Source organism: Dama dama, chromosome 7 (genome assembly GCF_033118175.1).
Source record: "Dama dama isolate Ldn47 chromosome 7, ASM3311817v1, whole genome shotgun sequence".
NCBI lineage: Eukaryota > Metazoa > Chordata > Mammalia > Artiodactyla > Cervidae > Dama > Dama dama.
In genome coordinates, this window is record NC_083687.1 from 28,745,118 (window position 1) to 28,768,372 (window position 23,255).

A 23,255-nucleotide genomic window follows, 5' to 3' on the forward strand; every position below is an offset into this window, starting at 1 on the left:
AACACATATCAAGTTTCTTATCAATTACTTTCCCAGCAATAAAACTATATCTCCCCCCTCCCTTGTGGACAAAGGTCAACCCTATACAGCCCAGATATCTTTGCTAACTCATCAGTTGTGACTGAGTTAGTATTGCAATCATTCTCATGTAGGCAATAAAATCTCATAAGATTTGATTTCTCATTATCTAAAGTAAAACATTTCAAGATCAACAATATACCAAAATGGAAGAAAAAAGAGAGAGACAGAGAGACAGGCACTTACTCCACTCAGTAGAAAGCTCATAAGGAGCAAACAGGGATGAGAAAATCAGCAAACTTTGGGGGAAAACAATTTGAAGATTATTCAATATGACTTACCTTGAAAATACAGGTGGCAATAGAATAGTATAGACAATAAATATAAGGAAATATGAAATTCATTCATTCAATTGCTCATTTGCTGTAAATGTATTTACTAGGTTTTAACCCTGTTTCACATTGTGCAAGTCAGTATAAAGTAAAAAAAAAATTTTAAACTTGCAATCAAGGAAATTGTTTCCTGAGCATTAGGAGATACAAACTGTAATCCCTTGATTTGATAGGTGATTGAATCCCACTATTGGAAATAAATTTTCATGAGCTACTATGTAACTGGAGAATGAATATATATATATATATATATATATATATATAGTTCAGCAGAAATGCCAAAAACTAAAATAGAAGGAAAATTACACAGACAGGACATTTATACATAAGAATAAGACAGTCTTATATCAGGGAAGCATAAGCAGCTGTCTTTACCAAGGGAAACCAGAATTTAAAGCAAAAAGGCTCCAGAAATGTCTTTATCATTTTTTCCTTTTTGGAGCCCTCCATAAAGTTAAGTGATAGAGAAACCAACCTCCATTTCTCTATCAGCAGTAAGCAAAATCTCTCACCTGACCACCTTAGAATAGTGGGTTCATGAGCATGCTAAGTCACTTCAGTTCTGTCTGACTCATTGCGACCCAATGGACTGTAGCCTGCCAGACTCCTCTGTCCATGGAATACTCTCGGCAAGAATACCGGAGTATGTTGCTGGGCCCTCCTCCAGGGGATCTTCCCCACTCAGGGATCGAACCTGTAGCTCTTACGTCTACCTGCTCTGGCTTGTGGGTTCTTTATACTACTAGCAACACCTGGAAAGCTGAAGAGTAGGCTTACTTGGTAGAAATTTCTGATATTTTTAATGGAATTTTATGGTAGGACTTGACTGTTACTTTTTGCCCTAGATTTTTCCTATTTAACATTTTTTGTTTGACATTAACCATAGAACTAACAATTTGTCCAGTAAAAAGAGAGTTATTAGCAATTACTAGGTAGACTCAGAGAGATGAGGTATCCACAAGTGCCGCAGAGCTGCAGGCCATTAAATCCTTCAAGTCCCTGACATTCTCCAAACCAGGGGAGAGGTTTAAGGAGGTGTTTTCCTTTCTGATGTCCCTTGTGCTTTCAAGATCACTGAAATCTGTTCTTAATCTTCTACATTAATCTAAAAGAACATCCTCCAAATAGCATCATTCAGCATTTCTCATCTACAAAGTTTTCAGTGTGCATATTTTCTCTAGTTGAACAGCAGGAGGGGATAGGTTTGAGGATTTGTTGCACTAAATCACCCAAATTACCATGTGAGAGACAACCTTGTACAGCATTCTCAGACCAGGTGTAAACACCTCCAAGGCCAAAGAAATGCATCATGTTGACATCAGTGTGGGACCTGAGAACCTTGAGAGTCAGTTACACTTGTCTATCAGGGATCAAATGCAAGATACCAGGAGACATCTTGTAAATTCAGCTGATGATCCCTAGGATTTAGCTTTTGTCCTAATTGATTAGACTGAATGCAGATGTTCCAACAACACATGAAAGGTAGATGGTTCCTGTGCTCTTGCCTACAGCAATCATTAGAGTTCTATTTTAATTTTATGGGCTGATAATACATAATTCATGGGAATATCCTGGAGAAAATAAACTCTTGATGATTGTAAATATCTGCAGCAGCTTTTTGAATGAATGGGCTAGAAATATTACGGGGTTGGAGATGTAGAAATCAGCTATTCTCAACATCCTGGGTAGATTTTCCATAAACTGTAGGATTAATAAGGCTAAGACTGCAAAAACTTGTAGAGGTAGCATATATGTGCATTCCTCCCTCTGATCTAGGTAAATACATAAATCTGGGAAGCTGTTGTGAGACTGTATCATTTAAGTCTCTACTATATGCTATGATCTTTAAAATAATAATAAAAGCAATACAAGCAGGGGAAAAGGCAGTCTGTATGCGTGTTTATATATCTGAATTAAATACTTCGCTTCATTGTCATGTGAGGTTTTTATTATGGTCACATGAATGGAGAAGAGCAGAGTGCAGTCTAAAGTCCCCTCCCTGCTATCTCCTTTCCTTGTGCTACACTTATGTCCCTGTTGGTTGGAGTACATAGAAGGGAAACAAGTGAGTGGTCTAACTGATGCTTCTAGGGCTTCAGTATTTCAGAGGAGGCTTCAGAGAAGAGAGATGCCCAGTGTACACTAAGAAACTGATATTTTCTGTTGGGATAAAGCCAGGTAAGTGTAAAAAGAAACTTTTATCATGTAGAAGGGCAGTGTTGAAGAGAGAGAGAGAGAGAAAGTGTGTGTCTGTCTGTCTGTCTGTCTGTCCGTCTGTCTGTATATGAAGGATCTGAGAAAGGTCAATAGAGACAGCAGAGAATCTAAGAAAAATAAATTTAGCATCTTCAACTCTCATGACCTGTGCATCTCTGTTCTAGTTGGAAAGCCTTAAGGACTCTTCTAGAAAACCTGTAATCCCCTCCAACCTTAGATATTAGGCTTTTACCTTGCTCTCTCTGGTCCTGAACTTATCTAGTTTTATCCTAGTTGGTTCTGGATCCACTGCATGTTCCTTACATTATCTCTACATCCCTTGGTTTTCTTTCCATCACTGTCTATCCAGCAGAGGCATTTATTCTGTGTCAGATGAGAACAAGGTGAGTCTCTTTTTACCTGCACTCCCTCACCTGAACTCAATCACTCATCCAAAACCAATGCAAGAATTCATTCAGGCCAACCTTCTTCTAAGGGTCTGGAATCTTTCCTACCTCTTCCAGTTTCTCATACCTCCTTTGGGAAGGAAGATGAGAATGAGAGCAGATCTGTGGTCAGGCAGAGCTTCCCTCACTCCCCTGTGCTGGTGCTGTCAGATAAGGTTACCTCACTCACAGCACAGGACACAGGAGAGAAGCTCCTGCTTATCCCAACCCCTCCTTGATTTCCCACCATGGGCCAACCCAGGCAGCAATCTTCCCTTGACTTCCCAGGGGATGATGGAAGTCAGTTTTCCTAGGGAAAACAGACCTGAGTCATGATTTTTGTTTATTTACAGGAAAGAAGTGAAGAAAAACATTGTTTTCTACACAGGAGCCAACTAAGAGATCTCTGGGGTTCCATTTTTCACATCTTATATTATGATTAAATCATTCCATATCATTTCAGCTGCTCTTATAATCGGCACGCTAACTATGTTTTATCAAGGCATCTCTCAGAAGCCTGGAGGAAATGGTAAGTTTAAAAACTGAGTGAAGTGGTATTTATAATACTAGACTTCTGAATGGTTTCAAGAAAAGATGTGAACAGTGTCTTCTTAATGTATCTGAAGAAAGTAATTTCCATGGACCATATCTGATAAACTCGCTCTATCATTTCATCATTCAGTTCAGTTCAGTTCAGTCGCTCAGTCATGTCCGACTCTGAGACCCCATGGACTGCAGCACGCCAGGCCACCCTGTTGATTGCCAACTCTCAGAGTTTACTCAGACTCATGTCCATTGAATCGGTCATGCCATCCAACCATCTCATCTTCTGTTGTCCCCTTCTCCTCCTGCCTTCAATCTTTCCCAGCGTCATTATTCAGTGGTCACATAAAATCTGCATTAACTCTGGGATCAACAATGCTAAATTATAGATTTATATAATGCTAGATTATATTTCCCAGAACCTGCAGGGTCCACAAACTCTAACAGAGACAGAATGATTAAATAAATAAAAGACTTAGGGAAAGGAAAGCTTTGTGAGATGTAGCAATTATTTTATTTTCAAATACATAATGAACTATCTAGTTTGATCAATAGTCAAATGATGGAATTACTCAGGCAGAATTAAGACTAATCTGTATGAATTCTTTTTTAAATCCACAGTAATTATTTTTCTTTCCCATTTATTAAGATGTAATAGCACTGTATAAGTTAAAGGCATATGGCATCTTTTGCCTTTCATTTATCATGAAATGATTATCACAAGAATTTTAATGAACATCCTCATCTCATATAAATACATATTCATAAAATAGAAAAAATTTTCTTGTGATGAGACCTCTTAAGATTTATTCCCTTAACAATGTTCATCTATAATGTAAAGCACTATTAATTACCTCTGTCATGTTGTTTATTATTTAGTAGTTATTCATCTTATAGCTGAAAGTTTGGTGCTGTAAAACTGGATAGCTGCATATGAAAGAATGAAATTAGAACATTTTCTCACTCTATATACAAAAATAAATTCAAAACAGATTAAAGACCTTAATGTAAGACCAGAAACCATAAAACTCCAGAAGAATACATAGACAGTATACTCTGACTTGTCTTAGCAATATTTTTTAGAACTTTCTCTTCAAGCAAGGGAAACAAAAGAAAAACAAACAAATGGAACCTAATTAAGCTTAAAAGTTTTTGTACAATAGGAAAGACAACCTACTGAATGGAAGAAAATATTTGCTAATGATAGGACCAAAATGGCTTAATATTCAAAATAAATAAACAGTTCATATAACTGTTTATTTATTCATAAATAAACCTGATTTACAAAAGGGCAGAAGAACTGAATAGATGTTTTTTCCAAAGAAAATATACAGATGAGGAACAGGTCTTAGTATTCTTTTTTTAAAAATACCTCAGGCATCTTGTTTAAAATCTTCTCACTCACTTTTATTTTACTTATTGGAGTCTTCTCTTTTTTCTTAATTAATCTTGTCTGAAAGAAGTGAAAGAAAGTGAAAGTGAAAGTCACTCAGTGGTGTCTGACTCTTCGAGACCCAAGGGAATTCTCCAGACCACAATATTGGAGTTAGCCTTTCCCTACTCCAGGGTATCTTCCCAACCCAGGGATCCAACCCAGGTCTCCCACATTGCAGGTGGATTCTTTACCAGCTGAGCCACAAGGGAAGCCTAATAACACTGGAGTGGGAAGCCTATCCCTTCTCCAGGGGATCTTCCCCACCCAGGAATTGAACAAGGGTCTCCTGCATTGCAGGTGATTCTTTACCAATTGAGCTATCAGGGTCCGGCTAAGTGCTTGCAAATTATATCTTTTTTAAAAATCTCACTCATTGTTTTGTTAATTTTTTTCATTATTCTTGTTTTCTGCTGAACCTTATTATTTCCTTCCTTTTGCTTTTAGTTTATTCTTTTTATAGTTCCTTGATATGTAACATTAAATTATTGATTTTTTTTTAATTTTGGAGATATTTTTAGTGTAGTCTTTTTTTTTTTTTAGTTTTTTTTTTTAATTTTATTAATTTATTTTTTTTTCCATTTATTTTTATTAGTTGGAGGCTAATTACTTTACAATATTGTAGTGGTTTTTGCAACTGAGTGACTAACACTTTCATTTTCTTTCCATTTTATCTGCCTGCAAGGCAGAAGATTGGGGTTCGATCCCTACAGCAACCCACCTCAGTATTCTTGCCTTGAGAATCCCAAGGACAATAAGAGCTTGACAGGCTACAATCCATGGGGTTGCAAAGAGTTGGACACGACTGAGCTACTAACACTTTCACTTTCTTTTATAACTATGAACTTCCCTCTTAGTACTGCTTAGACATAGATGTAATAATCCTCAGTCAAATTCTAGCACGTCAAAAAACTATACGCTATGACCAAATGGGATTTACCCCTGGGATACAAGGTTGGTTCTACATATATAGATCAATCAATGTGATACAACATAACAGAATGTAATATTTAAAACAAAAAGATCACTTCAATAGATGCAGAAAAAGCATTTGACAAAATGCTACATCCATTCAGACTTAAAAAAAAGAAAAATTCTAAGCAAAATAGATATAGAAGGAACTAAACAAAATAAAGGCCATATGTGAAGAGCCTAGCATTATAATTAATAGGAAAAAGCTTCTTCTTAAAGATCCTGAAAAAAGCAAGCATGCCCGCTTTCTCCCTTTTATTCAACATAGTAATGAAGGAACTAGCAAGAGCAATTACACAGGAAAAAGGTAAATCTATCCAAGTCACAATGGAAAAGTAAAATTGCTTCTATTCCCAAATTGCATATTCTACATGTAGAAAACCATAGACTTCACCAAAAAACTTCCAGAACTCATAAATGAATTATATAAATTTTCAAGATAAAAAACCACAAAAATCAGTACCATTTTTTCATAATAACAGCAAAATATCAAAAGAAGAAATCAAGATAACAATCCTATACATTTAACCAAGGAGATAAAACATCTATATACTGAAAACTACAAAGTATTGATGAAAGAAATTTAAGAAGACACAAATAAATGGAAAAAATATCTTCTGCTCATGGATCGGAAGAATTATTAGTGTAAAATGGCCCATACTACCTACAGTAATTCACAGATTCAATGAAATGCCTCTTGAAATCACAATGGCATTTTACATAGAAATAGAAAAATCAATGCTAAAATTTGTAGGAAACCAGAAGACATCAAAGAGGCAAAGCAATCTAGAGCAAGAATAAAATGGAGGTATTACACTTCCTTGATTTCAAATTATACTAAACCAAACAATATGGAACTATCATGCAAACAAATATGTAGACCAATGAAACAGAATGGAAAGTCCAGAAATGAGCACATGCATATAAGGTCAACTAATTTTTAGCAATGGGGAAAGAACAGTCTTTTCAAGTGTTGGAAAAACTGTACATTCACATGAAAAAGCATTAAATCGAAAACAATACAATCTACTTGTAAATGGCAATGGCAAGTGTGATGGATGTTTGTCCATGTAAGTCATGTGGTCATTCAGGATGATAATAGTATATATGCTAGAGATAAGAGGTAGAAATAAAATCTGTGAAATACTCTATGAGAAACAAATTGAATATTAGTCTACCCACCTCTCTAGAACACAAAGACAAATTTTCTTAATTATTCTGACGTTTAGATAAATGCAGAATATTTTTCTTTTGTTTTCCATTGGTCAAAAGAGAGAGAGAAGGTGACTAATATTTTTCTTTAGTATTTTTTGTCTCCAATGGCATTTACATACGTATTTTTAAATGTCACCTCCCCATCTGGTTGTCTTTAGCTTAATCACATTTGCAGAAGCCCTTTTGCTATGTAAGATAACATACTCTCAGAATCCAAGGATTAATTAGTATCTGGGTGTTTTTAGAAGACTATTATTCTTTCTATCACAAAATATACTTCTGCATCATTCTCAACAGTATATGGAGATGTTTTGTAGTTTTTGTGCTTTACTCTCTGCAAATTTTAAATTCTATTTCCTTTTGCTGTTTGATTGGGTCCCCTAAAAAGTCTCTGCAAGTTTTCTTTTCTAATTTAGTCCTCTATGGCTAAATTAAATTAACCAACCATTCATTGGCTAAACATAGCTGATGTTAAAAAAAAACATGTTTTTGTATTTTTGAACAAAGAGACAACCCTTAAACTCCTCCAGATGGGAGAAGAAAAATGAAAGTGGATTCTTTGGGGATGAAAGGGGACAAAGAATGAATATTGAATCTAACTGCACATGTCTATATTTTGTTTTTCAGAAAAACTTTCACAGAAAGATATAATTTTAATTGTGCTTGTAATCATACTAATTGTCACAATAATTGTATTTTTCTGTTGTTGCATAAGAAGATACAGAGAGCGGGGTAAGATATTAAAAATGCAATGTAATAAATTTTGACAAAGCCCAATAAAATGAGTTGGAAATGAAAATAAGGAAAGAGTAATATCAATATTGTCCTGCATTATTTAGAAAAAAAGAGAGATTCTTGGGGAAGGAAAAAAATTCCCCCACTTTCCTTTTGTTTTTTGGCTGGTTTAATAATTAATTTGACACAGGTAGATTAACAGGAGAAAAAAATTAATTTTGTCCATACAAAGGTCTCATAGATGTAAAAACTAAGAAGTAATCAAAGTAGGATTTTATATACTTTTTAAACAAAGAAACATAGATTTGTGAAGAAGTGACTTGGCAAAAAAAAACTAAGGCTTTGATACTAATTAATGAGGAAGAAATTATTACAGAAATATACATTATCATATTTTCTCATTTTTATTCTTATTCTGATTAAAATTTACTTGATAAAGATGTATAATTACTTCATAATTGTCACATAAGGTTAACTAAATTTTCTGAGAACTTTGCATTCATACTTGTAAATCTCATTTATTCCATAATAATTATTTTCTCAGGTGTATAGGATCTTCTAATTAAATTTCATGTAAATTTGGCCATGGCCCATAAAATATCAAGCCTTACATAATGTAACTATTAATGAATATATTTTTGAATAACTGAGAATTGGAAACAGGAAGATTTAAAAGCTTACACACATGATATTGACTGAAAATCATTTTTCTGAAAATTATTAAAAACAACTAATCATATAAAGCTATAACATTTTTACTTTTTTATAACATACAATATTGATTTAATATTATGCTTCTGCTTTCTATTCCCCATCAGTCTAAGAGGCCTAATGAAAGATTCCCTTTCCTTTCAGGTTCTCACCAAAGACAAATAGGTAAGATTGAAATATTAATCCCCCCAATAGAAATAATTAAATTATTTAAGCATAAAAATAAGATAATGTTATAAACTATAACTTGGCACTAGTGATAAAGAATCTGTGTGCCAACATAGGAGACACAGGACACCCAGGTTCAAAACCTGGGATGGGAGGATCTCCTAGAGAAGGGAATGGCAGCCCCCTCCAGTATCCTTGCCTAGAGAATTCCATGGACAGAGGAGTCTGTTGAGCTATAGGCCCTGAGGTCACAATGAGTCGGACATAACTGAGCACATCTTCCTCCTTTCAGAGCTTATTTATGAAGATTTGCTTATTAGTTTGCTAAAGCTTCCATAACAAATTGGATAGGTTAAGTAACAGAAGTTAATTGTCTTATAATTCTGGAGAGTATACGTCTGAGATCAAGAGACAGTAGTGTCCAACAATCGTAAGTGTGCACATTATTGATTTGCCACAAAACAAACATACCTATGTCACCAACAAGATCAGGAATAGAACATCAGCACACACAAAAAGCCTCCTTCTTGTCCCTCCCAATTACAACCCTCTTATTCACAAAGAACCACTATTCTGACATCTATTAGCACTATAGATGACTTTTTTCCTGTTGTAATTTAGTCCATCTATTAGAAATAAAAATGTCAGAGAATGAATTTCATGTGTATAAGGTCAACTGCTAGATGAATAGTGATATTTGATGGATATATAGAAGAGACATACATTTGTAATGGAGTGTAAATTAAGAATTTGATTATATTGTTTGTTTTTTTCAAATATTCAGCAGTGTGAGTTGTTTGTGTATTTGGAAAATTAAGCCCTCTTAGGTTGCATCAGTTGCAAATATTTTCTCCCAGTCTGTATGTTGTCTTTTCATTTTGTTTAGTTTCCTTTGCTGTGCAAAAGCTGTTAATTTTGATTAGGGAGATGCGGGTTGGATCCCTGGGTCAGGAAGATCCCTTGGAGGAAGAAATGGCAACCCACTCCAGTATTCTTGCTGGGGTAATCCTATGAAAAGACGAGACTGGCCGGCTATAGCCCATGAGGTCAAAAAGAGTCAGACATGACTGAGCATCTCAGCATGCATGCATCCATTTGTTTATTTTTACTTTTATTTCCTTCTGGAACTTTTCTTGTAGCTTATCAGTAAAGAATCTGACTACCAATTAGGAGAAATGGGTTCGATCCTTGGGTTGGGAAGATCCCCTGGAGAAGGAAATGGCAACTGACTTCAGTATTCTTGCCTGGAAAATCTCATGGGCAGAGGAGACTGGTGGGCTACAGTCCATGGGATCACAAAAGAGTCAGACATGACTTAGCAACTAAACAACAGTGCTCTTGGTGGTACACGCTTATTGTTAAAATCCTTATCTCTTTGTCTTAGGAAACTGATCTAAGAAAATATTGCTATCATTTATGTCAGAGAATGTTTTGCCTATGTTCTTTTCTAGGAATTTTATGGTGTCATGTCTTATATTTAAGTCTTTTAGGCCTTTGGATTTTATTTTTATGTATGGTGTTAGGGTATGTTCTAACATCACTGATTTACATGTGACTGTCCAGCTTTCCAAAAATGCTGTCTTTTCTCTATTGTATATTCTTGCTTCTTTTATCAAAGGTAATTGACTATAGTTAGTTATATGGGTTTATTTCTGAGTTCTTAGGCATATGGGTTTATTTCTGGGTTCTCTATTCTCTTTCATTGATCTATATATCTGTTTTTGTGCCAATATCATGCTGTTTTGATTACTGTGGCTTTGTAGTATTGTCTCTAGTCTGGAAGGGCTATGCTTCCAGCTTTGTTCTTTTGCCTCAGGATTGCTTTGGCAATTCTGGGTCTTTTGTGGGCCCATAAACATTTTAGGATTATTTTTTAAAGTTTTGTGGAAAAGGTCATGGCAATCAAAAACTGGGAATAAGGAAAAAAGTAGGCATGGGCCCTAAATAGACATTTCTCCAAAGAAGATATACTGATAGCCAAGAGGCACATGAAAAGATGCTCAATATTGCTAATTATTAAAAGAAATACAAATCAAAGCTACACTGAGGTATCACCTCATACTTGTCAGAAAGGCCACCATCAAAAAGTCTACAAATAATAAATGTTGGAGAGGGTGTGGAGAAAAGGAAACCTCATGCACAGTTAGCGAGAATGTAAACTGGAGCAACCACTATTGAAAATAGTATGGAGGTTCCTTAAAAACCTAAACACAGAGTTGCCATATGACCCAGCAATCCCACTCCTGGGATATCTGGAAAAGACAAAACTTCTAATTTGAAAAGTTAAATGTACCCCAATGTTCATGGCAGCACTACTTACAATAGCCAAGACATGGAAGCAACCCAAGTGTGCATTAAAATGAAAAACAAATATTAGGTAATATCATTTTATGTGGAATATTAAAAATAATACCAAAAAACCTATTTACAAGCAGAAACAGACTCACAGACATTGAAAACAAACCTATGGTTACCAAAAATCCATGGCTGATTCATATCAATGTATGACAAAACCCACTGGGAAAAAAAATAATAATAAAAAAAAAAAAAAGTAAAAAAAATAAATAAATAAATAAATAAAATAAAATAAAAGAGAGTATGGAATTAACAAATACACACTAGTACATATAAAATCAATGAACAACAAAGACCTACTGTATAGCACAGAGAACTATATTCAATACACTATAATAACTTATAATGGAAATGAATCTGAAAAAATATTTGTGTATATGTATATACACATATATATATGAATTAGTTTGCTGTACCCCTGAAACTTTAACACAATGTCATAAATCAGCTATATGTTTGTCTATTAGTCTCTCAGTTGTATCCAACTCTTTTGGACCCTATGGACTATAGCCCACCAGGCTCCTCTGTCCATAGAATTCTCCAGGAAAGAATACTGGAGTGGGTAGTCAGTCATTCCCTTCTCCCAGAGTAAATCAGCTGTACTTCAACTTAAATAAATAAATTTTTTAAATAAAATATATAAACCAAAAAGAAAATGGTTGTGGTTATGCCAAACTTAAGATAAGTAGGGCAAATCTGAGGTAGAATATAAAGTTAGACGTTTAAGATATAAATTTGAAATATAAAATAAAATTAGGGATTGAATAAAATCATGTAATTAGTTTTTTTATTGGGGTATAGTTGATTTACAATGTTGTGCTAATTTCAAGTGTACAGCAGAGTGAATCTGTTACATATATACATATAATCATTCTTTTTCAGATTTTTTTCCCATATAGGTCTTTACAGAGCTTGGAATAGAGTTCCCTGTGCTATACAGTAGATACTTTTCAGTTATATATTAAACTATGGATTTAAATAACATGAGATATAAAAGTTGACAAAGAAAGGAAGCTAACCAAGACATCAGCCCTAATATATACTAATATTTAAAGATTGGGAAGAGAAGTAAAGAGGGCCAGAAAGAGACATAGGTAGTTACATAGTGGGTGGAAACAAGACGGATGATGATTCTAAAATATTAAAAAACCAATGTGTTTCAAGGATAAAAAAATAAAGATTAGTTTCTACTTGAATGTGTAACACAGGGTTTATTGGCAACCCTCTAAACAGTGTACTGCCATCTTGGAGTTATCATCAGAGCTGAGTAGATTTAAGAGATATACAAATTAAAATGGTAAATTAAACATATGTTAATCTGTCTTTAGTGAAAGTTTTCCTTAAAATGAAACCAACAGGATTTTTGAAAGATGACAGTTTTATGTAGATACAGGTAATAACAGAGAAGACAAGAGCAGTATTTTCAAAACTACAAGTCAAATGTGCTAGTGGTTCCTGACTTAGCAAATCCAAGTTAACTGAACACTGCATGGATGATAGGATATAGTGGGAGGCAATAATAATGAAGCACAGAAAAACAGACAAATTGTGAAAAATTTATTCCATTGCAAAGGGAAATGTCAAATGCTATTGAAATTCTATTTAAGCTTCTCTCCATCTCTGTATGAATTGAAAACTGTGTTTCTCTCATCCAAAGATGGGAGATTTCTGTTCCACAAAGGATGATCAGAGCAATCTAAGGGACATCAAACACTGAAAACTTGAACTTCCAGGGCCATTATAGCCAGGCATATAATCCACTAATATTAACAAGACATTAACAATGACATTTTAGGAATCAGTGAACTAAAATGGACTGGAATGGGTGAAGTTAATTCAGATGACCATTATATCTACTACTGTAGGCAAGAATCCCTTAGAAGAAATGAGGTAGCCCTCACAGTCAACAAAAGAGTACAAAATGCAGTACTTGGGTGCAGTCTCAAAAATGATACAATGATCTCTGTTCATTTCCAAGGCAAGCCATTCAATATCACAGTAACCCAAGTCTATGTCCCAACCACTACTGCTGAAGAGCCGAAGTTGACCAATTCTATGATGACCTACAAGACCCTTTAGAACTAACACCAAAAAAAGATGTCCTTTCATCATAGGGGACTGAAATGCAAAAATAGGAAATCAAGAGATACTTGGAGTAATAGGCAAGTTTGGCTGTGAAGTACAAAATGAAGCAGGGCAAAAGCTAATAGAGTTTTGCCAAGAGAATGCACTGGTCATAGCAAACACCCTCTTCCAACAACACAAGAGAATACTCTACACATGGACATCACCGAATGGCCAATACCAAAATCAGATTGATTATATATTTTGCAGCTGAAGATAGAGAAGCTGTATACAATCAGCAAAAACAAGACTGGGAGCTGACTCTGGCATCAGATCATGAATTCCTTATTGCCAAACTCAGGCTTAAATTGAAGAAAGTAGGGAAAACCACTAGACCACTCAGGTATGACCAAAATCAAATCCCTTATGATTATGCAGTGGAAGTGACAAATAGATTCAAGGGATCAGATCTGATAACAAAAAGCCTGAGGAACTGTGCACTGGGGTTCATGACATTGCACAGGAGGCAATGATCAAGACCATCCCCCAGAAAAAAGAAATGCAAAAAGGTAAAATGGTTGTCTGAGGAGGCCTTATAGATAGCTGAGGAAAGAAGAGAAGCTAAAGGCAAAGGAGAAAAGGAAAGATATACCCATCTGAATGCAAAGTTCCAAAGAATACCAAGGAGAAATAAGAAAACCTTCCTCAGAGGTCAATGCTAAGAAATAGAGGAAAACAATAGAATGGGAAAAATTAGAGATCTCTTCAAGAAAATTATTAGAGATACCAAGGGAACATTCAATGCAAAGAGTGGCACAAGAAAAAATAGAAATAGTAAGGACCTAATAGCAGAAAATATTAAAAAGCAGTGGCAATTTTGCACAAAAAAACTATACAAAAAAGATCTTCATGACCTAGATATCCACAATGCTGTGATCACTCACCTAAGAGCCAGACATCCTGGAATGCAAAGTCAAGTGGGCCTTAGGAAGCGTCACTATGAACAAAGCTGGTGGAGGTGATGGAATTCCAGTTGAGCTATTTCAAATCCTAAAAGATGATGCTGTGAAAGTGCTGCACTCAATATGCCAGCAAATTTGGAAAACTAGCAGTGACCACAGGACTGGAAAAGGTCAGTTTTCATTCCAGTCACACAGAAAGGCAATGCCAAATAATGCTCAAACTACCACATAATTGCACTCTTCTCACACGCTAGCAAAGTAATGCTCAAAATTCTCTAAGCTAGGCTTCAATAGCACATGAATCACATACTTCCAGATGTTCAACCTGGATTTAGAAAAGACAGAGGAACCAGAAATCAAATTTGCCAACACCCATTGGATCATAGAAAAAGCAAGAGAGTTCCAGAAAAATATCTGTTCTGCTCTATCAACTATGTCAAAGTCTTTGATTGTGTGGATCACAACAAACTGGAAAATTCTTCAAGAGATGGGAATACCAGACCACCTCATCTGCCTCCTAAGAAATCTGTATGCAGGTCAAGGAGGAACAGTTAGAATCAGACATGGAACAATGTACTGGTTCCAAATTGGAAAGGAGCAAGGCTGCATATTGTCACCCTGCTTGTTTAACTTATATGCAGAGTACATCATGTGAAATGCCAGGCTGGATGAAGCACAAGCTGGAATCAAGATTTCTGGGAAAAATATCAATAACCTCAGATAAACAGATGACACCACCCTTATGGCAGAAAGTGAAAAAGAACTGAAAGAGCCTCTTGATGAAAGTGAAACACGAGAGTGAAAATGCTGGCTTAAAACTCAATTTTCAAAAAACTAAGATCACGGCATTTGGTCCCATCACTTTATGGCAAATAGATGGGGAAACAATGGAAACAGTGACAGGCTTTATTTTGGGGGCTCCGAATTCACTGCAGATGGTGACTGCAGCCATGAAACTAAAAGACACTTGCTCCTTGGAAGAAAAGTTCTGGCCAACCTAGACAGCATATTAAAAAGCAGAGACATTCTCTTGCCAACAAAGGTCCGTATAGTCAAAGCTATGGTTTTTCCAGTAGTCATGTATGGATGTGAGAGTTGGACCATAAAGAAAGCTGAGCGCTCAAGAATTGATGCTTTTTAACTGTGGTGTTGGAGAAGACTCTTGAGAGTCCCTTGGACAGCAAGGAGATCCAACCAGTCTATCCTAAATATTCACTGGAAGGACTGATGCTAAAGCTGAAACTCCCATACTTTGGCCACCTGATGTGAAGAAGGGATTCATTGGAAAAGCCCCTGATGCTGGGAAAGATTGAAGGTGGGAAGAGAAGGGGATGACAGAGGATGAGATGGTTGAATGGCATCACTGACTAGAGGACATGAGTTTGAGCACGCTCCAGGAGTTGGTGATGAACAGGGAAGCCCAGTGTGCTGCAGTCCATGGGGTCTCAGTGTTGGAAATGACTGAGTGACTGAACTGAACTGAGTAATAACTTAATAGATGAGTGTTGTGAATTATATGCTGAGTGCATACAGTGTTCTGAAGATCTTACATATATCTCACATGATTTGTAAATTTGCATATGAGGTAGGTACCACTAACATACTGTTTTATAGATAATGAACCTGAGAGATCTGAGGATAAATATTTTTCCCAGAGTTAAGCCCATTCCTTTGGGGAGGAGGGCCTTCTGGAAGGCCAAAAGGGAATATGATGTGTTAGTGTCATATATACCCCAGTAAAATGGCCCAGCTACTTGAATATAGAATAAGGGGTACTTATCAAAAATGAAATGAAGAACATTCATACAGAAATTCCTTGCATTTTATAGCTTTCTACTCTTACATATGAACAAATAAAATGCTATTTCTGGGACAGATTCAGTAGCTTCCTGGAGACAAATGATTTGACCACAACAAATAGAGAAAGAAAAAATGCAAATATTATGTGTTTAAATACATTTAGAAGAAGCAAAATGTCAACTTGATATCAATGGATTCTAGAATGTCAAGAGCCATGAAAGATGAGCTGACTTTTTGCAGCCACAGTCACCCAGTAAACATTTGCCAATTCTGAGTTCAGTCAAGAAACTAAAAATCAAGACATTTCTCAAGACAAAAGATTACAATCAAGTCAAGCACATCCACATTTTTGCAGTCTTGTGAGGCTGAATGATAGAATTGGAGACTTGAGAGACCTTATAATAAACATACAGCTCATTTTACCACCAAACTATGGAGCTATAAAGGAATGGATGTTGAAAAATATATGCAAACCTCTGAAAACGAGAAGAGTTTTCCTTGTCTCATAGATGAAAAAGATTTGATTTCAAGACTCTTCAGAAGGAAAACTTGTGAAATGCAGTTAATTAATGCTTTTGAGAAAATTTAAAGCCTTAAAAGAAAGCAGATGAAAGTAACTAATACATAGTTATAAAAATACACACTGTGCTGTCATGTCTGACTCTTTGTGACCCCATGGATTGTAGCCTGCCAGGCTCCTCTGTTTGTGGGGGTTCTCCAGGCAAGAATACTGGAGTGGTTTGCCATGCCGTCCACCAAGGGATCTTCCCAATCTTCCTAACCCAGGTCTCCCAAATTTCAGGCAGACTCTTTACCATCTGAACCACCAGGGAAGCCCAAGAATACTGGAGTGGGAAACCTATCCCTTCTCATGGGATCTTTCTGACCCAGGAATTGAACCAGAGTCTCCTGCATTGTAGACAGACTCATTACCAGCTGAGCTATGAGCGAAGCCCATAAATATATACTAATGAAATTAAAAACTGTGATAAAAAAATAAAAAAGATAAATTGGCTCTTTAAAAAGACTAATAAAATGTATAACTTAATAGCAATCTTAGAAGTTTTAAGAATTGATAATAAAAGAAAGAAAAACACTATAGATATCAGAAATGAGAAAGAAGAAAGCATCACTCTAAAACATTTTAAAATATAATGTGAAAAATGTGAGGGATAATTTGTCCCAGTTACTTTGACAATAATTGACAAGTCACTTTTTAAAAAGAATTTGGTAAAACTGAAACAACAAAAATTTCTAATAGTCCTCATTGAGAAAAATATTAATTTTTTATTAATGTATTTATTTTAATTAGAGGCTAATTACTTTAAAATATTGTAGTGGTTTTGCCATACATTCACATGAGTCAGACATGACTGTACATGTATCCCCCATCCTGAACCCCCCTCCCACCTCCCTCCCCATCCCATCCCTCAGGGTTTTCCCAGTGCACTGGCTGGGATGTTTCACGCTTTGAACTTGGACTGGTAATCTATTTCACATATGGTAATATACACGTTTCAAAGTTATTCTCTCAAATCATCCCACCCTCACCTTTTCCCACAGAGTCCAAAAGTCTGTTCTTTATTTCTGTGTCTCTTTTGCTGGCTCACATATAGGGTCATCATTACCATCTTTCTAAATTCCATATATATATGTTAATATACTGTGTTGGTGTTTTTCTTTCTGACTTACTTCACTCTGTATAATAGGCTCAGTTTCATCCACCTCATTAGAACTGATTCAAATGCATTCTTTTTAACAGCTGAGTAATATTCCATTGGGTGTATTAAAATAAATTTCTGCATAAACAAAACTTCAGACCCAAAAAACTTCGCTATTAAAATCTTCACTATTAAAATCTTTCAGGGAGTTTGCTGGCAGTCCAGTGGTTAGGACGTGGTGCTTTCAGTGCTGTAGGCCCAGGTTCAATCCCTGGTCAGGGAATTAAGATCTCACAAGCCAGGCAGTGTGGCGAAAAATAAAAATAACATAACACAAAATAAAGTAAAATCCTTCAAACATCTAAGGAAGATTAAAAACCAATTTTAAACAAAACTCTCATAGAGTATTTAGACGATGATAAAATATGTATTCAATGAAATTTTGAAGCCATCATAACTTGTTATAAAACAAGCCCATGATACTACAAGAAAGGAAATCTATTGGTCAATATCCTGCGTTGCACTCACGCTAGTAAGGTCATGCTTAAAATCTTGCATTCCAGGCTTCAGCATTATGTGAATTAATGCTTTTGAAAAAATTAATGTCTAGCCTGGGTTTAGAAAAGGAAGAGGAACCAGAGATCAAATTGCCAAAATTCTCTGTATCACAGAGAAAGCTAGGGAATTCCAGAGAGATATCTACTTTTGTCTCATCAACTATGCCAAAGCCTTTGACTGTGTGGATCATAATAAACTGTAGAAAGCTCTTAAAGAGATGGAATACCAGACCATCTTACCTGTCTCCTGAGAAACCTGTATGCTGGTCAAGAAGCAATAGTCAGAACCCTGTGAGGAACAACTAATTAGTTCAACGTTGAGACAGGAGTATAGCATGGCTGTCTGCTATCACTCTATTTTAATCTATATGCTGAGCACATAACAAGAAATGCCAGGCCAGATGAGTTACAAGTTGGAGTCAAGATAGGCAGGAGAAACATCAACACCCTCGGATATGCAGATAATACCACTCTAATGTCAGAAAGTGAAGAGGAACTAAAGAGCCTTCTTGATGAGAGTGAAGGAGGAGAGTGAAAGAGCCAGCTTAAAACTAAATACTAACAAAACTAAGATCATGGCATCTGGTCCCATTACTTTAAGACAAATAGAGGGGGGAAAGGTGGAAGTCATGGCAGATTTCCTTTTCTTGAGCTCCAAAATCACTACAGATGGTGACTGCAACCATGAAATCAGAAGACATTTGCTTTTTGGCAAGAAAGCAAGGACGAACCTAGACAGTGTGTTTAAAAGCAGAGACATTACTCTGCCTGACAGAAGTCCATATAGTCAAGGTTATGGTCTTACCAGTGGTCATGAACAGTTGTGAGAGCTGGACTGTAAAGAAGGCAGCACGAGGAAGGATCAATGCCTTCGAACTGAGGTGCTGGAGAAGACTCCTGAGAGTCCCTTGGACAGCAAGGAGATCAAACCACTCAATCTTAAAGGAAATCAACCCTGAATACTCATTGGAAGGTCTGATGCTGAAGCTGAAGTTCCAATATTTTGATCAACTGATGCGAACAGCCTGGCTCACTGGAAAAGTCCCGATGCTTGGAAAGATTGAGGGTAGAAAGAGAAGGGGGTGTCAGAGGATGAGATGGCTGGACAGCATCACTGATGCAATGGACATGAACCTGGTGTGAGAGACAGAGAGGCCTGGCATGCTTCGGAGCATGGGGTCACAAAGAGTCGGACATGACTGGGCAACTGAACAACAACAACATCCTGCATAAATAGAGATGCAAAATTTTTAAACAAATATTAGGAAATTAATTCATGTATATATATATATATATTACATATATCATGTATATGTATATGAATGCATATGCATAAATATCAAAGTTAGTGTTTATTCAAGGATGTAAACATGATTTCATATTTGAAAATCAATGTAAGTTACTCATTAATGGAAACAGGGATAACATTTATATCATCATCTCAATAGGTACACTGAATATTTGATACAAAGAATATTTGAAGATCTTGACATGTATTTATGCAAAAGTATATATCCCCAAATATGAAATATCATGTTAAAACCTGAGAACAAATAGCACATGTACTGATGAAGTATTGAAAGTTTCCACCTTGACATTTGTTATCATGTGAGAATATATACTATTCCTCCTCTTATTAAAAATGGAATAAAGATGCTAGTCAGAATCAATAAAGCAAGAAAAAGGGAAATTGCATGTGGATGTGAATTGGATGAGAAGAAAAAGAGTATTCACCAAATACATAATTGTATATGTACAAAATGAGAAATAAAAATTGTAGCAAAAAAATTTACAATTAATATTTGAATTAAGAAAAGTTGCTAGATATAAGGTCATGATTTTAAGATAATGAATTTCATATACTAGCAAAAAACTCACATAAAAATTAAATTCTGAAAAGATACCACTCCCACAACATCACAAAAGAATATCAAACACCTTGAATAAATCTAATAAGAGGAAGGTAGATCTTTACACTGAAAATTAAGAAGTATTGTTGAAAATTTGTTTCAAAAATTTTTAAATAAATTAAGGGACATGTCATATTCAAAAAATGAGAGACTCAGTACTAAAAATATGTCCATTCTCCCAACACTGATCTACATGTTAACTGCATTTCACAAACACACACAAATTTTAACAGAGTGTTTAGTTATGGAATATTACAAGATGATTTTAAATTTTATGAACAAAATAAAACTCTCATCTACCATCAAAAAAAAAAACCCTATTAGAAATTAAAAGTTCAGTAAAGTTGCAGGATGGACTAAATCAATTATATTTCCAAACACTGAAAATTAACTATCTATAAATAAATGAAAAAAATAATCTTTACAACAGCATGGAAAAGAATAAAATAGGAATAAACTTAACCTAAATAAGTTTAGGAATAAACTTAACTTAAAAGGTGAAATACCTAATAATGAAAACTGTAAAACACTGACAAAAGAAACTTAAAACACAAATAAATGTAAAATTATTTTATATTCTTGAATTGAAAGATTAATATTTTCAAAATGTTCAATCCTCTACCCAAAGTAATATACAGATTCACTGAAATCCATGTCAAATTCCAAAGACTTTTTCATTGCAATAGAAAAACTGATAAAATTCATATTGAGCCACAAAGGAGACTAAATAGCCAATGCAATCTTAAACAAGAATAACACTGGACTGGCAATCTGTTTCACATATAATAATATACATGTTTCAATGCTATTCTCTCAAATCATCCCACCCTCACCTTCTCCCACATAGTCCAAAAGACTGATCTATACATCTGTGTCTCTTTTGCTGTCTTGCATGTAGGGTTATCATTACCATCTTTCTAAATTCCATATATATGCATTAGCATACTGTATTGGTGTTTTTCTTTCTGGCTTACTTCACTCTGTTTAATAGGCTCTAGTTTCATCCACCTCATTAGAACTGATTCTAATGTATTCTTTTTAATGGCTGAGTAATATTCCATTGTGTATATGTACCACAGTTTTCTTATCCATTCATCTGCCGATGGACATATAGGTTGCTTCCATACCCTGGCTATTATAAAGAGTACTGTGATGAATATTGGGATACAAGTGTCTCTTTCTTTCTTTTTTCTTTTTTTTCATTTATTTTTATTAGTTGGAGGCTAATTACTTTACAATATTGTAATGGGTTTTTCATACATTGACATGAATAAGCCATGGAGTTACATGTATTCCCCATCCCGATCCCCCCTCCCACCTCCCTCTCTACCCGAGCCCTCTGGGTCTTCCCAGTGCACCAGGCCCGAGCACTTGTCTCATGCATCCAACCTGGGCTGGTGATCTGTTTCACCATAGATAATATACATGTTTTGGTACTGTTCTCTCAAAACATCCCACCCTCGCCTTCTCCCACAGAGCCCAAAAGTCTGTTCTGTACATCTGTGTCTCTTTTTCTGTCTTGCATATAGGGTTATCATTACCATCTTTCTAAATTCCATGTATATATGTTAGTATGCTGTAATGTTCTTTATCTTTCTGGCTTACTTCACTCTGTATAATGGGCTCCAGTTTCATCCATCTCATTAGAACTAATTCAAATGAATTCTTTTTAATGGCTGAGTAATATTCCATGGTGTATATGTACCACAGCTTCCTTATCCATTCATCTGCTGATGGGCATCTAGGTTGCTTCCATGTCCTGGCTATTACAAACAGTGCTGCGATGAACATTGGGGTACACGTGTCTCTTTCAGATCTGGTTTCCTCAGTGTGTATGCCCAGAAGTGGGATTGCTGGCTCATATGGCAGTTCTATTTCCAGTTTTTTAAGAAATCTCCACACTGTTCTCCATAGCGGCTGTACTAGTTTGCATTCCAACCAACAGTGTAAGAGGGTTCCCTTTTCTCCACACCCTCTCCAGCATTTATTGCTTGTAGACTTTCGGATAGCAGCCATCCTGACTGGCATGTAATGGTACCTCATTGTGGTTTTAATTTGCATTTCTCTGATAATGAGTGATGTTGAGCATCTTTTCATGTGTTTGTTATCCATCTGTATGTCTTCTTTGGAGAAATATCTGTTTAGTTCTTTGGCCCATTTTTTGATTGGGTTGCTTATTTTTCTGGAATTGAGCTTCAGGAGTTGCTTGTATATTTTTGAGATTAATCCTTTGTCTGTTGCTTCATTTGCTATTATTTTCTCCCAATCTGAGGGCTGTCTTTTCACCTTACTTATAGTTTCCTTTGTAGTGCAAAAGCTTTTAAGTTCCATTAGGTCCCATTTGTTTAGTTTTGCTTTTATTTCCAATATTCAGAGAGGTGGGCCATAGAGGATCCTGCTGTGATTTATGTCGGAGATTGTTTTGCCTATGTTCTCCTCTAGGAGTTTTATAGTTTCTGGTCTTACATTTAGATCTTTAATCCATTTTGAGTTTATTTTTGTGTATGGTTTAGAAAGTGTTCTAGTTTCATTCTTTTACAAGTGGTTGACCAGTTTTCCCAGCACCACTTGTTAAAGAGGTTGTCTTTTTTCCATTGTATATCCTTGCCTCCTTTGTCAAAGATAAGGTGTCCATAGGTTCGTGGATTTATCTCTGGGCTTTCTATTCTGTTCCATTGATCTATATTTCTGTCTTTGTGCCAGTACCATACTGTCTTGATGACTGTGGCTGTGTAGTAGAGTCTGAAGTCAGGCAGGTTGATTCCTCCTGTTACATTCTTCTTTCTCAAGATTACTTTGGCTATTCAAGGTTTTTTGTATTTCCATACAAATTTTGAAATTATTTGTTCAACTTTTGTGAAAAATACCGTAGGTAGCTTGATAGGGATTGCATTGAATCTATAGATTGCTTTGGGTAGTATAGCCATTTTGACAACATTGATTCTTCCAATCCATGAACACGGTATGTTTCTCCATCTGTTTGTGTCCTCTTTGATTTCTTTCATCAGTGTTTTATAGTTTTCTATGTATAGGTCTTTTGTCTCTTTAGATAGATATACTCCTAAGTATTTTATTCTTTTTGTTGCAATGGTGAATGTTATTGTTTCCTTAATTTCTC

At 35.6% G+C, this 23,255-nt stretch overlaps 1 protein-coding gene across 5 annotated transcripts in view; it reads left to right on the forward strand.

Moving 5' to 3' along the window:
• The first annotated feature begins 2,414 nt into the window (after positions 1–2,414).
• LOC133059611 (butyrophilin subfamily 1 member A1-like) overlaps positions 2,415–23,255 on the forward strand; it is a 46,863-nt gene continuing 26,022 nt past the window's right edge. For 4 of the 5 annotated variants that reach the window (XM_061146963.1, XM_061146965.1, XM_061146966.1 and 1 more), the window contains exons 1-4: positions 2,415–2,588; positions 3,516–3,581; positions 7,842–7,946; positions 8,805–8,825. In XM_061146963.1, the coding sequence (XP_061002946.1) occupies positions 2,492–2,588; positions 3,516–3,581; positions 7,842–7,946; positions 8,805–8,825 (289 nt within the window). In that variant the 5' untranslated portion in view covers positions 2,415–2,491. Of the gene's footprint in view, positions 2,589–3,405; positions 3,582–7,841; positions 7,947–8,804; positions 8,826–23,255 lie in introns of all 5 variants that reach the window. The other variant, XM_061146967.1, reaches the window with a different exon arrangement.